General features: G+C 42.5%; 1 protein-coding gene across 1 annotated transcript in view; it reads right to left on the reverse strand.

Moving 5' to 3' along the window:
• LOC146798111 (cytochrome P450 2F3-like) overlaps positions 1 to 23,309 on the reverse strand; it is a 287,191-nt gene extending 263,882 nt beyond the window's left edge. Inside the window, exons 1-4 of the mRNA XM_085625326.1 lie at positions 23,175 to 23,309; positions 21,179 to 21,386; positions 15,019 to 15,181; positions 8,892 to 9,041 (exon numbers count right to left, since the gene is read on the reverse strand). Coding sequence (XP_085481452.1) covers positions 8,892 to 9,041; positions 15,019 to 15,181; positions 21,179 to 21,358 — 493 coding nt within the window. The 5' untranslated portion in view covers positions 21,359 to 21,386; positions 23,175 to 23,309. The remainder of the gene's footprint in view (positions 1 to 8,891; positions 9,042 to 15,018; positions 15,182 to 21,178; positions 21,387 to 23,174) is intronic.
• Positions 23,310 to 25,274: the final 1,965 nt, after the last annotated feature.

A 25,274-nucleotide genomic window follows, 5' to 3' on the forward strand; every position in this document is an offset into this window, starting at 1 on the left:
TTCTAGACTTCTCAGGCCGAGAGTGGCAGAGCAACAATGCTCTTTTCCATCTCAAGCAAATTATTCTCAATGCGTGAGAGTCTAAGATCAAGGGGGGAAAGAAGTTTCTTAAGAGTTTCCCAAACTAAACCTATAAATTCCCCTTCATTCCTTTCCACACTCTCTGCGTGTAAGCCCTCATCCTCTGCCATAGTGGTGGAAAAGGCAGTGGAGAAAGCAGAAACTGTCCCCTCTTTAACTCCCTCACATTGTGGTTGTTCCCTGGAAACACACCCTCCTGTGGGATTAGAAACCGGAACACTAGACAATTTCAGCTGTTGTGCAACCGCAATTTTAGCCTTCTTACGCCAGTAAGCAGACCGGAAGGTGCATTTTCTTTTAGATTGGTTATCTTTGCTAATGGTGCACCTAGGTGAAAGAATTGCAGGGATGGGAGAATTAAAACTAGCATCCTGCTTGAGAGAAATGGTAGGTAGATTCACTGTACTATCCTGAGTCGATGGCTCTAAAGTAGAGGGGAGTGAAGGAAAAGTCGGGGTATGGTGGACATCAACCTGCGTGACTACACAATGGGGGAAAGCTGGACGCACCGGGGTAACCGCGGTAGCTATATGGCCCAGGGAGGATTTTTTTGACAGGTTGATTACCTGGGACAGTCTCCTAGCGGATGTCAATTCCAGGGAGACACGAGTCTGAAGTTTGGAAATTTCATGGTCTATAGCTGTGTTGGTACGGGTGATAAAATCGTCCATAGGACCATTAATTGGGAGACCGCCCTTGGCAGCCTTACTCCGTGTTAACCTGGTGCACATAGCTTATCAACAACAACAAGGGCAACCCCCTGACTTAACAGTGGGGATAAAATAATAAAATGGTTTAACAATTTAGGCTCAAACACAGAAATATTGGACAAAGAACAAAAGAAGGTGGCCCCGACCAGACCTCGCACGGCCTCAAACGGCCCGCTCTTAGCCCGGTCTTCGCTCCGGGCGCGTTCCGCTGGCGCGTAGAGGCGGGACTCTTAAATTACAAGGAAGTTGGAAATAGGGGGAGGGGCCGGGAAGAGGACACAGGTGTGCTGGATCAAGACAACAGCGAGCACCCTGGACCTCGCAGTCCCGGAGCAGCGATGTTGTACAGCAACCTCCCAAGAGCAGAGTCGGTAAGTTCAGCAGACCCAGGCAGGGGAAAACAGCAGCCTCGTAGTATCCAACAAGCTAGTCCGGCGAGCGGCACCCGCGAAGCGGGGGCCGCGAGAGGTAATGTACTGGCTGGGGGAGGGGCCGGGAAGAGGACACAGGTGTGCTGGATCAAGACAACAGCGAGCACCCTGGTCCTCGCAGTCCCGGAGCAGCGATGTTGTACAGCAACCTCCCAAGAGCAGAGTCGGTAAGTTCAGCAGACCCAGGCAGGGGAAAACAGCAGCCTCGTAGTATCCAGCAAGCTAGTCCGGCGAGCGGCAAAAATAAATTATTAATTAATGTACTTCCCACCATATACCCCTACAAAACCCACAACCCACATCTCAAACTTAACTTTAAAAAAAATACAATTTACCTAAATAATTATCAATTAAATAATTAATAATCATTTAAAAAATATCTAATTAATGATAAATAATTTACTTCCCACCTTATACCCCTAAACAGCCCACAACCCACATCTCAAACTTAGCTAAAAAAAAATACAATTTACATAAATAATTATCAATTAAATCATTAATAATAATGGAAGAAAATAATTAATTAACTATAAATAATTTAGTTCCCACCCTAACTCACATGACTACAGACTAAAAATGACAAAACACTATTAAATTGCATTTAAAAACTACTAAAAATACGATTAACATATATATTAAAATACACAAAATAATTAAAAATCGATATCATTAGCAATGTTATTTTTAACATTGATATTAACAACATAGATTTTTTTGTAATCGATATTAACACTTTTATATTTTTAATATCAATATTACTTAACTTAAAATCTATATGCTTGTCAACTATATTATTGATGATGATATTTCTGTACCACGATATTTGCAACTCAATATTTATATAGATCGGTATTAAAATTTTAATATTTTGTCTAAATACTATTTGCTACATCACCCCATCACTAGAATTACCTTCATCCCTTTTTTGGTACTTAAAATCTTCCAGAGGGTCTAGACTGGTAGCTGCAGCCTGGCAGGGCTACACAAAGCCGGGTAACTTTACCATGAGGGCTTAGTGAAACCATTTTAAGCCCAAGAAAAAGTTTCAAGCTCACTATACATGTTTATTATACAAACCTATGGTGTGACACCTTTATGGAAGCCTCAAAATCTTGCCACAAATCTCCAGATGTGGAAGAAAAAGAATTGAGGACTTAATTTGTACTTAGACAGAATACGCTGTCACTAAAGTGGCGAATGCCACACGTGTCTTATTACAAGTGCTTTATAGCCTATGGTACTTGTAATAAATCTGCCAAGTTTTGATGTCATATCCCTCCTCCCAAACTCTAAATAAGACCCTAATGTTCCCTTTTCTGCACCTGTTAGAAAAGTCATTTCTGGACACTACTACAGCCTCCAAATTGCCAAAGAGGCTTCTAGGCACCAGGTCTTTCACCTGAAAGGCAGCTGCACGTTCCTGTCCTCTCTGGTCAATTGGGTGTTCTTATTGGAGTCATGAGGCCACCTACTTTTTATGTCATTGTAGTAGGCATACTAGTGATCACCCAGCAGAAACAGAAAAAGAGTAATCTCCCTTATTACAAAGGAACAATACTATTAAACACCAACTAAAACTCTCTTCTGTACTTCATTATAAAAGCTCAATATGGGTATAGTGTCACAATATTACTCACTCTGAAAGTAATTCGGATCTCCAAGACAATAATTGAAGGAGCAATGTATAAATATAACACCATTATTATTATGTGTTGTGTATCCTGATATTTGCACACATATCACCCACACTAGAAATGTATTCCAAATCTATATTTAAATATGATATATTAAATATAAAATATGTCAAACAACATCTTTCTAAATAAAAAAAATGTTTTGATGTAATAAAAAATATGACTTGTTCAAATTATTAAGAAACTATTAACAATTTTAACTACTGCATACAGCCAACCACTCATTCAAGCATCCTTTCTGCCAATACTCTGTTGATTTGTATCAATGTACGTAATGTGAGTCCTTGCAAATCAATATTATGTACCATGTAGCAACAATTGTGATTCTACTGGTGTACAATCACCACTGCTGCTAAAGTGTACAGAATATTGCATAAACACATTATAGTATAGTACACAGGATCATAGTTGACTTTTATCTGAACATCTCAAAATGTCTAATTGCAGCAGTTGAATAGATGTGAGAATATTCATGAAAGGTATCACTGACAAAAAAAAGTTTCTCCTGCTAGGGAAAAACTCAAACTCACAACCAACTTTCTAATGACTATCTGAACACCGTGAACAACTGATTCTGGCAAAAAATGTCCAAAACCTGAGATTGTGATTCGAGAAGTCACTTTCACTCCCTCCACAAATCAACAGAATGTCATTATTTTTATTTTACCTTGTAAGGCTTCTCAAGAAAATTATTCCTTTCTTAGAACATTTCTGTTACCAGTTTGTAGTTCAGGTAGTAATCTAGGCACAGCTGGGTTACTTCAACTCCCTATAGCTTGGCTTGCCAAATTTTCTGATGCCTTTCTTTGTCTGCATCCAACATGCAACAGTATGACTAATCTATAACCTAACAAAACATGTGCACATTTCACATCACATAAGCTTTTCTTGCTGGCATTGTGTATTGCACACAGGGTATAAACAGTTTTGGCCCACTCTTCAGATAAAAAAAATGGAGTTGTGCCATCGCACTCGGCAGCTTCAATTCTTCTTGAAAATGCTCTCGAAAATGCTCAGCGTTGACAAGTCACAACTGGGAAGCTGATCATTTTTATATCTGGCAACCAAAATATGGAGTTCCCATTCCACACCCTTAAGGACGATTGAAGATCATGTATAATTTCAGAAAGCACTTAAGACTCACTTCTACCCACACAGTATCTAATCACATAAACCTTTCGTTCACCCAACCTTTAATCCTCTTGTACCAGAACACTTTCCTGGGTGGCAGCTCGTGCTCTATAAATAAAAAATCATTATACTCCTCATCATCATGAGCCGAAACTGGAGTAGCCCTGTTAAGATTGTTGTTTCGATATTAGTTCTAAACGACATCTCCAGATTTGTTCAACTGTATACGTTGCTATATTTAATAGTGCCTCTAGTTTTTTTTTAAATATTTATCTTTTCTCAGAGCTATTAACCCATTGATCGGTATCCCTTAAGATGAGTTTTTTGGGGCCAGTGCTAATAAGTTACTGATAATTCTAGGATTGTACCCCAAAAAATTGAGCTTGTTTCCGGGAGAAGTGAATCACTTCTGTGATAAAGAAAGTGTTTGTGTTGATTGACCTCCGAGATTTAGATCTCGATGAAAGTCAGCTCATTATCATATTTCATCAAGCAGACTCACACCTGCAGTTAGTGTGTTTTATTAGTGCAAGTGAGTTTTACATACCATTGTACTGTTGGCTTTAAATCTGAACGATGTGTGCTAGCATCTTTGGATGCTGCTGGCTGAGTGTTTTAAGGTTTCAGAAACTGGTCATTCTTTTTAAGATGGTCAGGTAATCCCTTGTGTTGTAATTAATTTGTGTGTAAGTTCTGGGGATTTTGTTTTGGTATTAATGGCTGCATTGGCCCCCCCCAAAAACTATAATATGTTTCTGTTTATGTTTTTGAGTTCCTGTTGGAAGGTGGTTCATTAATAGGTGTAGGTAGGTAACTACCGCTAGTAATAAGGACACAAGCACAATATAAGGTCCAGACAAGGGCTCAATAAATGATTCCCTTGCCCAGTCCTTGGAAGCAGGCTGCGAGCATGTAGGCTTAACTTAGGAGACAGGTGTGCAAAGCATTTAGGAGCACCAATACATTAAATAAATAAGACAAAACACACAATAGAAATCCAACACCATACATGTATACAAATATGAAATATTGTTATGATTAGAATGACACCAAAATGACAAAAATCCAATGTAGGGAACCGGAGATATGAATTTTTAAAGATTAAGGGGCCCATGATGATCACGGCCAGACCGCCACTGTCGAGCCGGCGGTGGTCACCGTCGGCCCAGCGGTGGCAATCCGCCCGCTAAATGACCCATCTTCACCCCTGCCATATTAGTATGGCGAGAGGCACCGCGACGGACGGAAAGACCGTCCGCCGCTTTTCCGCCGGTCAGAATGCCGGTCGGGCGGGAAAGGTATGGGTAATGGTGGCAGTGCCTTGCAGGCACCGCCATCCATATTAGGATGCATGCCATTCCATGGCGGAGACTCCGCCATGGAAAGGCATTTCCGTGCACAAGGTGGCAGGCAGTGCGCAGTGCCTGTCACATTGTGCATGGCAATGCTCAACATGGGCATGAACATTGCAGTGGGTGCTGATTACAGCACCGTCCGCCGCAATGTAAATGTCGAGGATGCGGCCACCATTTTGGCAGGTGCATCCTAATTTGCCTGGCATGACCGCCTCAACTTCGGCGGTCGGTCCTGTGCTCCGTTGCGGTGACGGGTGAACTTTCGTACTAGGCCCCAAAAAACTTTCCAGTGCCTAAAAACAAAAGGTGCCAACTTGGGACATCTGGTCACGCTTGCCCAGGACAAAGTCAAAGTTTGAGTCACTTGTGCAGTCCAAGAAACCAGCAGAGCAGTCCATCTTCTTCTGGTAGTTTCAAGGCAGGAATCGGAGTTGCTGGGTGCCTCTCCCATTTTTTCACCATTCCTGGGTGACAAGCTGGGGGGCAGCCCTGACCAATGGGGTACAGGGTCCCACCCAGAAGTATGATAGCTGTCTTCAAAGTGTGGCATATTCAAGTCCCAGAAAGCAGTATTCCTTGAAAATTCAAAATGGAAAAACTCTCTACTGGAGTTCAAGATCTGGCTAAGCCATCCAACTGGCATGGCTAACTTTCCCTAACACTCCCCTTTTAGCCTCTCTGTCAATTCAATCACTGGGGCTCCTGTCTGGCCGGGGGTGCATGATGTGGGGGTGAGTTTGTGTCCTGCCCTAACTGTCATTCTCTCTTAGGATGACTAGTTTGGCTACTCCACCCCCATCCTGCCTTTTGCTCTGCAGCAGCGGGTCTCTTTCCACTAGATGTCCTTTGTCTCTATGCGGGCCACTTCATATTTCATCAGAATAGTTTGGCTCAGCCTGTCAAAGGCGGGCCGATCAGGAATGGCTGCTGGAAGGCTGGATGTTAGCACATCATAAAATCAATTTCTATAACTTCTTGTCCGTGATAGTTATAACAAATCTAAACTTGGCATGTTGTTGGATTTATTCTAACCATCGTTTGCATACTATAAGATTTTTTTTAGCTCATTTCTATCAATAGTTATACTTTATTAAAGTATTCCCATGTTAGAATATAGAGTCAATGTGCTACAATGGGGAAAAACGAATTGGCAGTTTTTCCCTGGCAGATAAAACATATTTTATAATGTCTCTGCTTATAGTTACAAGGCACCTTACTCCTGGGGCACATACGGGATACCTTATGGGTAACTTCAATGTACAATATAGGTAGTTCTAGACACTAGAAGTGCCTTTAATTCGAATTTGCATACAATTTAATATTAGAAGCAGCCTGCAAAGCTGGGCTGCCTTTAAAATAACAGCAGTCAACAGAGCAATGCATACTTAAATGTATTAAACCTGCTGGGCCTCTAAACCTATATGCCCTACCATATACTAAGTCTGGGTGGTTAACTCTGCTCCGCGGACGGAGTTTGTGAAATTTTGCGATTCTGCGCTCCGCTCAGAGCTAGGCCTGGACGGTAAAGTCCGCTCGAATTTGCGGAATTTGGGTAATTTCGTGTTCCGCGGAGAAAGTGGAATTGCCCAAAATTCTGCGTTCCGCGGCTTCGCGGAATGTTTTGCTTGTTCGCGTTGTCAAAATGCGTATTCGCGAGATATTTCCCCCCGAGCACGCAAACAGCATTCCCGAACAGGAAAAAAGCATTGCGAGCAAGCAATTCCGCATGTTCGTGGAATTTCTGCGTGCTCGCGAGGATGTTTTACCATTTCGCGGAACATTGCGTAGCGCAACCAAGCTAATTCCGCCCACCTCTACTCAGGGCATGGAGTTAAAAAAAAAAGTCTGATTCTGCCACGTAGCGGAGTTTGCCCCATCTGCACCAGGAGTCGGGACTCGGGACAATGGGATCTTCATTAGATAGAGTGTTCTCTGCACTGCGTATTCAGTAGATGCACACCAATGGGGAGACAGTGTTTACAACGCTGGTAATACCACGCAGGTTGAGAACAACGCGGACGTTACTTCGTCCGCGTTGTTACCACGCATGGCATTACATCGCAAGTCATTTCAATGACTTGCGCTAGGTGGCGTGCAACAGCAGGGAATGTGTTGGACTTTATATCCAACACCTTCCCTGCTGTTGTGCTAACTAGAGTAGGAATAGTAATTTATACTATTCCTAAGTCCAGCACGCCATTTACTGCAAGTCATTGAAACGACTTGCGATGTAATGCCATGTGTGGTAACAACGCGGACAATGTAACAACCGCGTTGTTACCTACCGTGTGGTAACACCACACGTTGCAACATCACATATTCACACCGATGATGTGTGATATGATAGTACCTTGACATTTTTCCATTTGTAAAGATCTTAGTCAGGAGATTCAGAAAGGCAAGACTCCGAGTGATTTGACGCCTCGGGCGTGCAGCTTTCTTAGCTCGAATGCCTTGTGTGGTTCAAGCCTCATTTTCAGTTTGCAAGAGAAACTGACTGAAAACGAGGTTTGAACCGCACAATGGGTTCCAGCTAAGAGACGTGTTTTTTTCTCTGCCCCAGCCTACAGGCAGCGGACAGTAAGGTAAGGCATTGAGGCAGAGCCACCACCTTCGCTTGGCCCAGGATATTTAAGGACAGTACCGTGCAGCGGGGGACATCATGGGGCTGTGCAGCCACTAGGCCGGCTCCGTGGCAGGTGCAGGTCACTCTGGGCATTGAACCTGCTGGGCCCTTCAACTGTATGGTGGGCAGGTGACCGGGGTGCGGCTGGAGGCATCCAGGGTGCCCTGATGGACCTTGTTGCCCCTGCACATCATGCAGCGGTGGTTTGGCTCCTACAAAAGTAAGTGCTCTTCTGCCAGGATGGGCGAATGGAGCAACTCTGCCCACTTGCGGAACTCCGCGGAATTCCATGGAGTTTTTCTGCAACTCCGCAGGATTCCGCATAGAGCAACTCTGCGAGCCCTGCCCACCCTTACCATATACTAGTGACTTACAGGTAGGTTGCCAGTACCAATTGTAATTACACCTAATTACCATGTACTTTTAATTAGAGCACAGACCCTAGGTCTGGTTAGTAGAACCCAGGGCACAATCAGCCAGAAAGCAGCATCTTGTAGTAAAAAAATGGGGGCAAAATGTGGGGGGGCACTGCAAAAAGCCCTTGTTTCTCACAGTTCTTCACTAGGTTACCTCAGGGTGATCTCTCATTTGAAGTAGGGATATTATATGACTTTATATGCTATGTGGGTAATATGGAGGTGCAGTTGGAAAGTGTTTTTTTGTATTCCTTCCAAATGACTTTCTACTAGTAGTTTTGAAGGATATAACATATGTGCATTAAAGTACACCTCAGATACTTTTTGGTCAATATCAGAGATCTCAAACCGAGGCACAACTGAAACACTATGATTGTATCATCACACACCCTCTCTATCCAAAACAATGAAAAACAACACATTGTATTTCATTTTTCAGATACAAACTTTTTGTGTGTCTAAATTCTTTGGCCAGATATTGTGCCTCTTCAAGAATACGCTCTTCGATGCTTCTCTTGCCCATCCCGAAGTTCCTTAATGTCAGCAAAGCGAATCGACGCAGAATTTTCCATTTTTCTCCATTGCTGAAAGCTATCCCTGATATTGGAAGAAAGAGAGGAAAAGATCAAATTAAAATAAAGATGTATTAAAACAAATATAATAAATTCAGGGTTAATTTATGTTGTATAGCATCTTTCTAACATGCTGCAATTCTCCTCAGCTCGATAACTATTTGAGGTCCAACTTTCCAAGGAGCACTTCAAGCACTCTAAACAGGATCATAGTGTAGGCACCACAAAGCAATCTGGAAAATGGGATCATGGTGTAAGCACTACAAAACAATCTGGATATTCCTTAAGCTAAACTTATGGATGTCTTTATTGAGTGCCAGCTAGAGAAACACATTGTAGGCTAACTGCAAGAGTTATTTTTGTAGAGACCGACCAAGGAAGGAGATATCCAAATGATATTGGTTTTAAAATTTATCTCTAGCAGGGGCAGAAGATTTCACACTTCCAATGAAGCTCTGGGACAGAGACTTGCCATTGAGGGATCTCAGACACTTATGGCAAGTATCTATGACTACTCTATGGTGTGTTATACAATCTGCACCTCTTAGGAAAAATCCTCTTTTTACATTACACAGGGCTTATTGGACGCTGGGGAAGTTAACCAAGATAAATAAACAGGTGGTGAAAAGTTGTCCAAGATGTGGAGTGATAAAGGCAAACGACACACTCATGTTCCAGGAGTGCCCTCAATTACAGCAATTCTGGTCTGAAATGGGTAAGGTGTTAAATTAAGTAATGGGAGAAGACATAGAGGTAAGCGTGGACTTAACTATTTTTGAAGTGACAAATGATAACGGGCCCTTTACATTTAAATGTTCTGCAAAAAGATCTTCTGTTTGTATTAATTTTACTTGCCAGATGGGAGATATGCATAAAATAGATTATAGCAGCCCCCCTACAGTAAATGATTGGTTGACATCAATGTGCAAGATTAAGAGGTTGGATCTGAGCAGAGAGGGAAGAAAGCGGATTAAGTTCTGGGAGGTCTGGGATAAGAATGACTCTTAGAGTAGGTTAAGACGACAGGGTAAGGCAGGAAGGAAAGCCCAATGATTACTCGCTCCGCAATAACAAATTCTGGATCTGGCACAGTGGTGGCACCACTAGTGACTTTTTCAAAGGAGATTCAAGACAGTATTCGACCTCAGACCAAGAAGGTCGTCACAGTTCCAGGAGAGGTGAGAATGATCCGGGTTGGTAAAGTTGCCTGAATGGGATCCTGGTCTTACTATATCTCACCTTTGCATGATATGAGAACAAAAACAAAGAAAAGAGTTGTTTTTAGAACTCCAAGTAAAACTAAAGGCCTCACCTAGGGCCGGATTCACAAAGGGATTCTGCACTTGTGGCTGAGTGCCCGCAGTCATGGGGGAGTCTCCACAATTGAGGTGGAACCTCTGAAATGAGCTTTCTGATCACAGATATTACGCCCCAAGTGCGAATACTCCCCCACGACTGTGGGGCTCTACCAGAAGTGCAGAGGCCCTTTGTGAATCAGGCCTGTAGAGTTAAATGACAGGGTACTCTGTTGCAAGTGCGATGGAGTACACTGTCCTTCAAAGCCCCAGTGCATTTTCCTCATTGGAGATGGACAGATGTTAAGATTACTATCAGCGAAGCCCCATTTTGCTCTGTCAACAGAAAACTTCCTCTGAAATTTCAATGGAGTTGGGGTCTTCGGAGGAATGACACTGCACCCTCAGCATTACTTAAGGTGGATGTTGTAATGCTGTTTTTCTTGTCGATTACCACCAGGAAAGACCTAGTGTTGAGAGACAGAAATAAATGATGACCCCCACAACCTTGGAGACCTCTCCAAGTGTGTGATGGTCAAGAATAGGTTTTTTTCAAACTAACTCCCGCTTACAGAGTTTGCTTCAGAAAAACTAAAACTTTGAAGACTTCGAGGACCGGCTGGTAAAACTGACATTTGTCATCCACCAAACCTTTGAACGGAACAGCTGTGGCTGCAGTTTCTTTCAATGTACAGAGATGACAACTGGACCTGGGGTCAGCTTTAGAATTGAAGCAGAATAATCTATCACAGTGGTGAACATAATGTCCTCGACCACCTTTATGGATTGAAGATTTGTATGGAGAGAGTCAAATAAAAAGGGGTAAGGAGTTCCAGGGTTTGGTGGCATGATATGCTCTGTTTCCCCTCCTGTAAAGCCAGCCAACACATGTAGATGCGGCAGGATTTCTGATATATGAATAGGGCAAATTTTGTCCTATACCTAAGAAACTGTTTGGTAAAAAATATACCATGGATGCAATTATCAATGGACAATATTAGCCCTGAAGAAGAGAGTTATCTCTCGAAACACGTGCTGGCTGGCTGTACTATAATTTTCAATAAAGATCAATTTTGCATAAATTATACAATAATGACCAATGTTGATTATTTTCAAATTATGAAATACTCAGTGAAATTATTACCTTTAAAAGGAATTGAGAGAGATCATCCTATAGTACCACAAGGCTGAACTTCTGCTTTCCAGATGAATTCCTTTCTGTCAGTCTCCTATAAAATTCCACTGATAATGCCTAACCCCTTTAGGATTAAGTACTGCAAGCAAGCCCTCTACCAAGAGATATAATTGCACTGGCCACGAGCTTCTGAGCTGAGCTTTTGGCACCGGCACTCATTCACATACAAATTAAGCAGTGCCTTTGAGTGAAAGAGTGCAAAGCAGAATCACTAAGGACCTTATATATAATTTGGCAGATGTTCGACATTTACTAAAAAGAAGTGGTTGCTCCATCTACCATATTAAGAGTGTACTGATGCCAAACATGGTGGACAGAATGTCTACATCTTTTTCATGGATGTCTTGATCTGTCAAACTCTAAATAAGTCCCTAGTCTTGAATTACAGCCACTATCATCAAAGGAGTGCTCCTACCACCAGGCCATACATTAAAAAATTGTTTACAAGACTATCCCATCAGTGGCAACTAATTATCCCAGAGTTACAGATGTTCTTTAGAGAATGACTTGCACCTTAGGCAAGAGGCTTTGAGTAGGCCATGCCTTAAACTTATTGTTTACTAGCTGAACATCCATACTTTATGGACACTGTTATAAAACATTTGTCCAGATTCCAGAAACCATTCTGTCAACTTTACTCTCTAGCCATGATAGTCCTAGTCTCATCCTCTGGCCACAAACCGTGAATGTTCCTTAGTTCAGGGTGACCACAGAAGAGTGCAATAAGGTTTTAATAATAATGTAATAATTTATTTAATTGTACAGTTTTTATATTTTAAATCTAACCAAGTAGTAAAGCGAGACTTGACTTGACTTGACTTGAAGTACTTGTTTATTCAGGTACTTTTAAAGAATTAACAGGTCCACTGTTTTCCAGAGGTGGTGTGAGTAAAAGCCTCTAAAACCGAAATGCAAAGAGTGATGCTGAAAATTCTCAGACTTCATTTATGTTGCTCTTGAGATATGTCAGAGTACTAAGATGTTGTTCTTTAGCTACCATTATTTAAGTGTCATGAACCTGTTCTGTGGCGAACAGTGTTTTCCAACTTATTGAGTATTGAGTAAATAAATAAATATGGCTTTTTAGGAACTTTCTATTCCAACACATGTTGTACATGAAAAAAACTTTGACTGGGCTAAACGCGATTAGGATGCACATCTAAGAAGTAAAATGAGATTACAAGGTAACAACTATTAATTACGTCGTTAGGTACATTTGACGTGCCAACAGACTTGGGGGCATATCATCAACATCAACGGCCAGCGATAATTATCGCTGGCAGTGTTTAACGTGCACAAAATTAACGCCGCCTATCGCCGGCTTCTATCGCCCGGTGAGCGCACTATCAGCAAGGCGCATCGCCGAGGCGATAGAATTCACGGCAATAGCGGCCATAAGGAGCAATAACGCAGGATAACCTGCGATAAAAAAGCAGTGATAACCAAAAAAACGGCGATAGGGAGATGTGGACTCAGCATGAAGATCCACCTCCCATGTTAAACATGGCTAACTCACAGATTTAGCAGGCGTAAGGAACCGGCGATAAAGCCGGTTAGCGCTACTTTTAATGTCGCTAGACAGGTTAGCATTTCCCTTGTTAATAGGGAGATCCTTCATTAGCGATTATTTTTGCTGTATTTCTCACGGGAAAGCCTACCTCGCATCTCATTAGCGATAGGAGGAAGGCAATAAGAAAATGGGCGCTGAAGCATGGAATCACGGGTTAGCGTGTCCATGCTAATAGGGCGACAAAATTATCGCCGCTTTTCGTCCAAAAACGGACGCAAAAGCGGCGATAATTTTTTTTCACCGGCTTGTTGATATGCCCCTAAAGGAGAAAGGCACTGCACATTCCAATCATTAGACTAAGGTGAAACAACACTGCTTCTTAGATCTAGCAAACAAGTCACACTGCAATCTGAGCTCCAGCAATACCGGTTTAATCTGTAAGTAAATGTTTGTAGAGTGTTAGCTAATACATGTGCAGCTTAGCACTAAACCTTCTGTTATAGAGTAAACAGAAGCAACAACAACCTGCCCAAGTATGTGTTTGAGTGTTTCAGGTTTCATGTACATAGCCATTGAATTATTGATGTGAACAAATCTGTTCCCATGGCACAAATTATCTCCGCTCTGTGTCCTCTGCGTCAGATATTTCCGAAGCTGGCATATCCACTTATTTCACCACACTCAATACATTCTCTCTCTCTCTCTCTCTCTCTCTCTCTCACACTAAGCTGCTCCTGTTGCATGATTCATTGCTTGCTCTCTATGATTGTAATCTTTGGTTTCACTCTTCTTACACAACCCTCATATAAATAATTACCACTTTCTTAGAAGATCCTCCAGTCATGGTTGTCTTCTAGTTAAAGTTTTTCCTCTAGTTTGCTTACTAGAAACAGTTTCTACAAGGTCCCTGTAGTTCATTATGCTAGATATCTAATGCTTTGTGAACATAGAATTTCTCACTAGATCCCTCTCCTCAACCTATACTCCTTGGCCAGCGATACGAAGAGATGCATTCTTTTGTTATCATGTTCTGTATCCTTCTCTACTAATATACATTTGCTCAGTTTCTCACTTGAGCAGATATATCTGTAGCCTCTTGGCTTTATCCTCAAAACTTGTTTAAAACCACCTGCCTTCCATCGCCTTACCCAATTGGTCTTCTGTTCGCTTTTTAAGATTTGAACTAGTCCAAGACAAATGTTAATTTTTTGCTTGATTTATTTCCTCCCTATTGCTCTTCAGTAGTCTTATCAATGGTTTTAATCTACCAGTAATTCATTTGCCCCATTTACGTCTATTACACCTATTGCTGGTGTAGTTTGATTTAATGCATCTGTGTCCTGATTACAAATGGCCCATTATATTCCCCAGCTTACTGTTATTGGGAATCACTGTGATTTTGGAGGAAGGAAATAATGGGTAGCAAAGGTGTTTGGGGAGTAGCATGTGGGAAACTGATTAACAGTGCTGATCTCTGCTTGTTTTTCCAATTATTCCACCCAGAAACATCTCTTGCATGCACCAGGTGAAATCTAGGTGATTACCACTCAGCAGTAGTATTCAGATTAAACAAACCACTCTTATTGGGCCCGTAATTTCAGTTACAGGATCCATCAGAATAAGAAAAAACATTTGGAATGAGGTTCTGTGTCTGTCTGTTGTTGATCACCTCTTTTAATGTCCCTTCTCGTTTCCTTCATGAATGCTCCTTCAGTGAGCTCCTCTGTATTTTGTTCTACTCAGACAGTGCAGTGACCTCTCTAAAGTTTGTTCAGCTACTGTATCTATTTGCAGATATCCCTTTTCAAGTTCACAGAGACCCCTCCCGTTACAAACCTGCTCTATAAACATCCTCCACTAAACAATGCCGCCATCTTGCTGTTTTTTGACATCTACTATTCAGAGCAGAGCAACATATTTTAAACTTTACACTTAAGCATTAAGAGACACATTTTGTTTAAAATGGTGATTGTTCCTAGATATCCTTTCAACAGACTCTTACCATTTCCTTGGGAGAAGTGGTAGAACATAGGTACATCTCCTCGGCCGCTGAAGTCTTCTCCTTGATCAATCAGCGCCTCTTTCACGGATAAGTAGTCATTCAGCACCACTGAGGGAGTGGGCCCCAAGTATATGGTGTAGACAGGGCCATATTTTTCACTGAACTGTGAAAGATGAACCATATTTATTGTTTGCTTGTAGAGGGCCAATACATTGCAGACAAAGTACACAGACACAAAATTATGGATTGGTACAATCCATCAAAGAGATAATTTCATGAATGGCCGGAGAACGTGTTTGCTAGAAACCCGTGTTACATCAATTATGGAAGCAGGCTTAAAATATAGTGACCATCAGGTACCCATGGTATAAAAGGTATTCCTACGATGGCAAGGTTACCATATTTAAGCATATACAAAGTATTTTTATGATGACAAATTTACCATATATAGAGTATTCACAGGGTTAATGTGAATATCTATGATTAAATCCCACCTAAGACTATCTAGTTGCGTCATCTAAGAGTAACTATACCATGCTAAACTTTTCACAGTAACCTGATGCCAAATGCCAGACTAAGAAGAGCAAGCCTGATCACCGACACACAACGCTGTGAAGCATGCACTTGCAAGGTTTGGCATAATGTCGCATAATAAGACCTATGGCTTCCATATTTATTTGGCAAAAGCAAGCTTTAATAAACTTGAACCAAGATAATCACTCCATATTTTCGGCCACAAACTAATGAATTGGTAAGCACTTGTATTAGAAACATTGCTATGTAACTGGAAGTTTCTTGTAAATGTAAGCAACAGCACAGAAAAAGAGGAATAAACGAAGCAGTAGTTCATACTTTGAGGGGAAATGGACAAGTTGGAAACTATTGTGGTTCAGTAATACTATTATGCCAGGAGTCAGTATAGCAGCCTAAATCCCAAATATTTCGGCTGCTCTTACAATAACATAGTGAATGTCAGCATCTCATGTGATTTTGTACATTCTCCACACAACTTGTCTTTCAACATTTCCTCTCCTGGGATCTCTTATGATATGGCCTGCCATGCTTGGATCTGCCCAGCCCATTCTCGACCATTATACGTTCTCCCACCGCCTTTGCTCCCGAATCTTGTTTGGTCTTCTAAAACATGGTTGCTCTTATTTTCATTCCAGTCTGCATTTTCATGTTGTGTGGTTCCTCCTATTCTGTGCCCTCTTTAGTCCTATAAAACCTTTTCTAATGCCATTCCGTTCAAAAATCATATATGCTGTGCCTCCTCATCCTGTGCTCTTCCATCGTGCATTCTCTCGCCCATCTACAGCTATATCCCATTGTGTTCCATTCAGATTTTGAGTTCTTCCTCTGAGGTTCTTCTCTATCATGTTGTGTGTTCATCTCTCCTATGTTCCACCCATCCTCTGCTCTTCCGGGCACTGTAATATTCCATCATGCCGTTTTCAATTACGATACTGCCTCCTCCGTCCTGTGCCTCAGTACTATGAACCTGTCTTTCTGTGCTCTGTGATCCTATGTTCCCCATACTGTGCTCTCTCCCAGACCAATCTATTGCATTCTGTGACCCCTCATTCGATGCTCCCCGTTTCTGTGTCTTTCAAATGTGTTCTCATCCTTGATGTTATGTGCTTCAGCCAATCTGTGTTCTTGTCCTTCCTGCCCACGTACATCCAGTGCCCCATCACCCTTTACCCTCTCATCCACATCTCCATTCTCACGTGCATTTAACTGTCCTACTTTTATTCTCAATTGTTGTCTTCTTCAGTCAGCCCAGTAACATATTGTGCTCTCCCATCACTTGTTCTTTCTGATCCACAGTTCTCATCTGTCTTCTGTGCTCTCAATGTTTCGTTCTGTGGCTGCATTTTCCCACACTATGCAACCAGCGACATGCTGTTCTTCTGTGTGCTCTCCCCATTCCTGTGTCGTATATTTCCTCCATGTATCTATCTTGTTCTCTCCCACATTCCACATGTGCTCATTTGCATTCCTATTTCCCACTATTCCATCCTCGGTTCTCATCATTTCTTGTTATGTTACCTCTCCTATTCTGTGCTCTCCCTTCTCTTCTCTGTTCTTTCAAATTTCAGGCTCTCATCCACCCTGTCCTCTCCCATCATAGAATGAGTCCTCCCATAATATACTCTTTCCCAGCCTCTGGTCCCAGGCGCCATGTTCTCACCCTTCTTCTGTGCCCTTTCCCAATCTATGGTCGACTACATCCTGCACTCTCGTTCACCTGCAGCCATCTTTTGTTCTCTTCTATCCTCTGCTTCTGTTATCCTGTGATCTACCATTTGGTCTCTGTCCCTTCTTGCATTCTCTGATTGTACACTCAAAACAATAATCTTCATTCTCTGCTTTCTTCTTTTTGTCCACGAATTCTCTCCCTAGTCCTCTCCTCTCTTCTCCTATGCTGTTCTTTCTGCATTGTGTGCTTTTCTCCACCATGTGCCATTCTCTGTCCTCTCCCACCCTGTGTTCTCATATTCTGTTTGTTCCTTTCATGTGAACTCTCCCATCCTTTTTGCCAATGCTCTGGCCAAGAACAGACCCGTTGGTCTTGCCAATGCTTGTTTTAAAGATGAAGCAAATGGGCAATTTCTGACAGGAATTTATAGATCAAGCCAGTGGCTCTTAATGTTTTTGTGCTGCCTGATGAGTAGGCAGTGAAGGCTGAGACACTGTTGAGTCCCAGTTTTTCCAATCCAAGGTAAGTCTGAATGCAATATTCCCAATCTTGGTTAGATTAGTTGATGCTTGGAACAGTCAACAAGCAGCAAGTTGGCGAGATCAATGTTGCGATAAATCAAATTATGAACACGCATCTTGCTTGTTTTATTGTAACATAATTTATTGCCTCCACTTCTTCAACTAGCTTAGTTAAAACTTAGAAAAAATGGGCGACCTCAAAAAATGTGCTCCTATTTTAAGAGAAATTTTATAGTTTTACTTGTTGAAGTTGGTCAGCAGCGGCAGCTCCTCTGTTAAGGCGGAGGAGCATCACCCCACTGCTCCCTGAGCTCTTCAAGAAGGAAAAATAAAACATATTAACAAGCAAAGTTATTATCAATTTATTTTTCCTACTGCAGTGGCTCAGTTGTCATATGAGTGTGGAGATGGGCTCCGTGACACCAGAGCACTGCATGGGGAGTAGTAGTGGCACTCCAAGTGGGCATGACGCTTTGGCCAGCCGTCTAGGGCCGGCCTAAGCATCATGCACACCAGGGCCGGACTGGGAACCAAAACCGGCCCTGGCAAAGTGCTCGGCCGGCCCCCCCGGGGCTTGGGGGTGCCGCCGAGCTCTTTGCCAGGGCCGGATTTCGGCCGATTTTGATACAGGTCCGATTTTGAAGCTATGCTGCAAAAACGGCCCTGTAACAAAAACGGCCCCCAGGGGCCCAAAACCGACCCCTACCCGTGCGGCGCACCGGGGGATTGCCCGGTTCCCGCTACGGCCAGTCCGGCCCTGATGCTCACTTTGCATGGTCTCCACCCAGGCTGCATGAAGCCTGCGTGGGGACCCTGCCCAGGCTCCCACTGCCTGTCTCAGTGCCAAACCACAACTCTCAGACCAATCACAATGCTGCATTGCAGCACTGTGATTTGTGATTGGCTGTGGGGATCCTGGGAGCCAAGGTGCTTCCTGGTGCTGGAATCGAGGAAGAGGGCAGGGGAGAGGCGGCAGCCGGCTGTAGCGAGGTGCGTGTGTTTCTGTATTTTATTTTTTATTTTTCATTCCCTTCCCCTCCCCGCCTCATCACTCCCATCTGGTAGCAGCCGCTACTGTTGGTCAGAGCAGATGGAAGTGAGCGTGTCTACGTATCGCCAGAGTAAGAGATGATAGGCAAGATGTACTAACAATTGACATGCAGTGATTGCGCACTGTCATTTTATCAATTGATTCTGATTTTTTAAACAAACCTACGTATTATTAGGTCAGTTCGCAAAATCACAATTAGGAGTGGGTCACAATTCGACCTACCTTGCTACTACTCATGAGATAGGTCACAAATTGCCACTCACTCTGATTGGATGCAATCACCGGGTTGGTGGCAGCAGACCACTTTACCTGTTTAAATATTTGTGTTTAAATGCAGCCTGTTTTTCTTATGTAGGTAAAAGAGACTTAAAAAAAAAACAAGCACTGGCATAGCCAATAGGTCTCGCCTTTGGGACCTTATAAGTGTTTAGCCATGCAACAGTTGCATAACTGAATACTTATAAGGGCCCAAAAGCGAGACCTATCGCGATCAAACATCAAAGCGGCCGTGCGGCCGCGAAAGTTAAAGTACTCGCGTCAAGCGCGGCTCGCGCGCCCGCGCACGTGCACTGTAGGTCTAGGCTGGCCTGGTAGCACTTTTTGGAGCCCTCTCAATAAGTCTCGCCAGACCAGCGCATGCGCTGGGTCAGGCGAGACCTAAAAACGTTAAGATCGGGCAGTTGTGCCCTGGACCATTGCCCATTCCCACCTAAACTTTAACTTTACCTTTCTGAATAGTTACCACCTCTGTTAGGAAAGACATTGGTAAAATATAAATAGTTTGCGATTGAAATTGCACTGGCAAACTATGGAAACACAGCATTCCAAAATGCAAGTTGGAATGGATGCACTTTCCAAATTGTTATTCGATATACAAAATGGATTTAGTAACTAGTAAAAAGTGATTTAGCAGGGCAAACCCATTGATTTAGCAAATCTTAGGATCTGTTAACACTAAATGGCTTTGTACATCTGACCTCCATTGCCCATCCTTTTAAGAATGTTAGCCTGGCTTCGTTCAAGGTGTTGGTATCTTGTCCTCTTGTAGAGGTGTTCTACCAAATCCCAATAACTTTTGCTTATCTGTGTTTTTTCAGACTACTATGTAAATACCAGCTGAGGCCCTATGATTCCACGCATTTATATATTATGGCAGGGATACCAACTTTTAATTTGTCCTTGTAGCACCCTCATCTCTTCCCACTATCATCAGTCCTATAATTCAGATTGTCTAACTATCTCTAAGCTGATCACAACCACAGAAGGTGGCAAACTAGACTCTGATTATATTCGGATCACCACCAGGAAGTAGACAAACACGTAATATTAATTTATCCTCCCTTCGCAGAATTCCCATGTTTATTGCTCGCTGGTTATCCACTGTTCAAGACTGTTTGCGGTGTGATACCTTTATATAATCCTTTTATGACCACTTTCCTTCTTTGCACAGGGAGACTTAGCTACCTATCCTAATCTAACCATTACACTAGTTAAAATAATTTGTCCTGTATAAAAATAGACAAGAAGACTGATGGGTCGTATCCAAGCATACTCAACATATTGATCAAAGGCTCAATGTACTGATTGTAGGGCACCTGATTACGAGTGTCAGTGCTAATTAGCTCACCTGATAAATAATGATACCATGGAGCCCGTTATTTATCGAAGGCAATAAAAAGCATCTATTATGAGTGAATGGGGACTAACATGCAGGTTTTAGTGTTTAACGCACCAAAATCCACACAATACTGTAAATACTATATGCTTTGACCTACCAAAATTTAATGAGCTTCGAGGTATTTAACGCATCCGATAATTACTGGAAACATAAAATTAGGGGTGGGTGGAATTTGCGTAGTCGCGCTACGCAAAGCTCAGCGAAACGGTAAAAAAACTCCACGAGCACGCAGAGTTCCGCGAACACGCGGAATTGCTTGTTCCGCCCATTTGCAATGCTTTTTTCCTGTTCGCGAACGCTGTTTGCGTGCTCTTGGAGGGAAATATCTTGCGAACACGCATTTTAAAAGCTCTAACAAGCAAAAAATTCCGCAAAGCCACAGATCGCGGAATTTTGGGCAATTCTGCATTCACCGCAGAACGCAAAAGTAGCCAAATTCCGCGAACGGAACAGTATTTACCACCCAGTACTACAATAAATATCCTTTCATAGGAATTCCAAGCCCTACTAAATGGGGGTTTACGCACAGGTCGGAATAGAACGAGCACTTCCTAATCCGGCCCTAGGTATCTTACAATGCTACTGATTTAAGATGTTTTAAGTCCTATAGTGACATTGAAATTATATTTAAAGTATTATGCTTTAATAGCATTATGCTATAGGTCAAAGGTAAACAAGAAAATCCTAGTTTATTAAATGTGACTTACTGCATTGAGCGATGATACCATATCTTTTGTGTTCACGTGCAACAAGTTGCCTATAATTGGCAGCGGAGATGGACCGGGTGGCAGCTGCGCGCGCCTTTTCCCCTCTTTTCTAATGCGAAGAAGAATCAGGCAGGATAAGCAGAGGATTAGGAGTAACAGGATTGCTGTGCTGAATTCCATCCCGCACTGCTCGTGGTTCTCTCCTGTCCTGAGAGGGGTGGAACATTTCAGTATTAACAGTGGCATAAATATCTGACTGCAATCAAAGCATGAATCGACAATGACCGTGCATAAAGTCAACTCGTTATTACAAAAAACTAAATAAATAAAAAAAAAATATATAAAATAAAATATAGAACACAACAAAAATTAAAAGGAAGTAAAAGTTTCCTCTTCCAAAATGCATACTCTTTCTTAGGTGCCTATAGCTGCTTGAAGCTTAGTTTTTTTGTGCCTGTCTGTCATCCTATGCTTATCATAAATAAACAAATACAGGGTGCTGCAGGTCATTCTGATGGCCTGCAATATCTTGGGGTTGTTTCATTCTGAATTCCAGCATGATGGTGCATGCAGTGCTCAAAATACATCGGATTTGATGCGTATTTTGTCATATAAATGCGAGTGTATTTCCTGGTGTATTAATTTAACTTCTTTTTTATCCATGATGGTCTCGTGTGGGGAAGGTCAGAACATGGATGTCTGCTGGGGTGACCAGAGGTAGAACTCGCTACCCTAGCTTGCCATTTGGTAACCCTGATACTGCCCTTGAAAGCCACAGTTTTAGGTCATGAGGCAGCGGAAGTCACAGAAAGTAAACGGTCACGTAGGAGCCATGTTCCCTTTCTCTGGTGTCCCCTCTGCGAACTTGACACTAGCCCCTTACCAGCAAGTAGGAGGTTATATAAGGTCTAAGGGCTAAAGTAGCATCTCTATGGTGTCATGGTGGTCTATTTCACAAACGGTCCCACAGGGATTTGGGTGACTCGAAGTCTAAGGGGCAGACAATTTTTTCAGATAATTCTAAATTTTCTGGACTTACAGTAAGTGCTTAAATAGGGTACTGAATGCAGCTTGGCAGTCAATTTTAAATTTAACGGGTGGTACCTAAACCAGGGCGACTTAGTAACTTCCTCCGAGGACCTGGCAGGATCACCTGGTTATATATAACTCAGGCCCCTAGACCTTACTTCTGTGGTGTCTAGAAAATAAAACAACAGCAAATGAAAATAGAGAAGGGAGATCGGGTCCGCAAAGTACCCGAACTTTAAACAGAGAAGCAAATTAGATGGGAAGTGTCCTCCTTTTTGATGTCAGTGAGATGAAAAATGTATTGACCCACACGAAAACAATATCCGGCCATCCCATATCGTCACTACAGCTAATGATATTCCTTCTTACAACTATTTCATTTATTGGCTATCACCTAAACTTCCCCTTTTCACCTACTCAACCTCACACATTTCATTGCCTCTTTTTGGGGTAAAACAAGATGCTGCTCGCAGAATATCTGCTCTCAAGGACCTTCCAGGGAAGTTGGGAGGTGCCTTCCAGGGCAGCTTACATAGTAACTCAACAACACAAAGTTAACCTGAACGGGTCAAAAGCTAGGATGAAGTCAGCTGTGATATTTAGAATGTTAAATATGGAACGCAAAAGTATAGAGACAAGAATCATGGATTCAGCTTTTGGATACTGGCTGATGCAAAAATCAAGAGTGTGAAGGTGGGCTAACACTGGCCACTGCAGCCTCAGCAGCAAGGGGGGGGCACCTTCAGGGGGAAGCTATTCTTCACCAGGCTTAAAGATTTATGTCCAATATGGGAGGCTCAATGGGACCCTCACCACATTCTGCGAGGGGGCCACCATAATTCTGTGTTACTCCACTGGAGAGTGGATTTAATTCAATAAAGCAGCCTAGCCGGTACAGTGCAACACATAGTTGGGCAGTGTTCAAATATTTTGCTGATAGTTACAGATAGTATGCAGATACACTCACCTTTTACTGGCCTGCCTCCAAGATGAGAGTGGAACCCACAGGTGATTGAAATGAAATCCTTTCTACTGGCTCCTTTTCAAGCGGGACCTCTCGACCTAATTTCTGTAGAATGTTCTTCCCATCATATGATATTTATACCCGGCTAGAGCAAAAGATATACAGTCATTGAGCAAGAAAGCCAGCCTTCCCTCCCACAAGTCGTACGCCTTCACAAAGTTCACCTGTATTTAACCCATTCATTCCTGAGCAGGGAGTAATCTTTGATTTGCAAATCCTCTCTGAAAGGCACACAGGGAATTAAATTCACACCTACCTGCGTAGCTGGTTTCATGGACTGAGACAAGCTTCACATTAAAGGCATTTTTCTTTTTGAAGCATAACACTTCTCCCGATGATAAAGCATGAAGCAGGCAATTATTCTGGGCTAGGATAATTGGTAAACAAATGATGTTGCCATGCTGTATCTTTAGCAACTACATGCACACTCAAATACCAAGGCTGGCTAGTCTTGATTCTGCCTCATCCCTCATCCCTCTCTCATCCTCCACCCTCCACTCCCTGCCTCTTTCTTTCACTCTTCCAGGTTAATTATCATCCATATTTCTCCTCTTGCCGCTGTTTTTCCAACTCTCTTCCCCCTTTTCTGCCTCTCTCCACCATGTTCCTGGTTAAAGTCTGGTGATGAAAAAATAAGTCCAAGTTCCCAAAAATGTGTGGTGGTGGGCCCCACCTGCTCAAATTAAGCACTGCAAGGCAGGGAGGAAACGAGAAATCAGGGGCTGAGTGTTGTTAGTAACAAGAGTGTACGAATGGAACAGAGAGTGAGTGCACTTGCATGCCGTTCTTTACTGACTAGAATAATGTAATATATTTTGTCTTCAATGATAAAGTCGCATTGTAAAAACTATTCCTCAAACGCCAATAGTTTACAGCTTAAATTAAACACCTAAACAGCCATGAACATGCCAAAGTCAGGGTTACAGAGGCCTCCCCCACGAAGTTATCTAAGTACAATCAAAATAAAAACAGAATTTAAAACTCTTTTTTTGAAAAATGATGAGACACGTTTACTTCTGGACAGAGAGAACAAACAGGGAATAGTAGAGGGATAGCAGGGTAAGCATTGTAACAATTATTTCATTTTGTCCCTGTAACCCCAAAGACCTATATATATCTGCAAGCTCACAGTGAACATTCGAGGTTGGCATTTTAACGTTAGTGTGGGGTACACACTCACACAATGGTACACTGGCACCACTACAATGCTGCAAAATAAATATAACGTCCAGAAGAGGAAACTCTGGCTTTCCTAGAAATGGAGAGGGACACTGCGTGCTTAGTAGAGAATCTAATCCAAGGATACAACCTGTGCTATGTAGGTGTGGCTTTCTGTTCTGCAGAATAGTCAGATATTTCTCTGCAGGTGGTTTAGAAACTTTTTAGGCTCTGATCACGATGTGGCAGCAAAGTCCATTTTGGTTGCAATCTTATATTTCACCCCAAAGTGGGACTACCATTTGTGTACACATGGTGGATGTTTGCTCCTGTGATTTAGGTGAGGTATCACCAGCCAAAACTTGGGAACAAAAGCTGTTTGCAAACATTGGTTTAGGGAATGTAAGGAAATGCCTCTTTTCGTATGATCACCCCCTTATTTTTTGGACTGATGCTGCTGTTTTTTGACTCTGAGAGAATACTGAGGCCTGCTAACCTAGACCTCAGTGTCAGTGTTCTAATCCTATGCAAAATGTATGTTGAATTAGATCCACCCAATTGGCAAGTATCAACTTGCTTCTAAGGCCTTAGTATGTGGTACCTTCGGTACCTAGGGTAGGTAAGGCAGAGTTTTCCTCCAGGACTGCCGCACTGTTTGCGCCACCCTGAATGTGACAAGGACACAATGGCTCACAGTCTCCCACTGTAGACTGAGATGGCCATGCTTACACTGCTAGTTCGACTTTCCCATTACAACTAATGGCAAAGCCCGCACTTCCCTTAGTATATTATGTGTAAGTCTCCCTTAACGAAGGCCTATGGAGCCCTATTGCATGAAGCTATATATTATTAAGTAGGGCATATAATTTGCATTTGACTTAACAG

The sequence above is a fragment of the Triturus cristatus genome, chromosome 9, assembly GCF_964204655.1.
Source record: "Triturus cristatus chromosome 9, aTriCri1.1, whole genome shotgun sequence".
In the NCBI taxonomy this organism is placed as follows: Eukaryota; Metazoa; Chordata; class Amphibia; order Caudata; family Salamandridae; genus Triturus; species Triturus cristatus.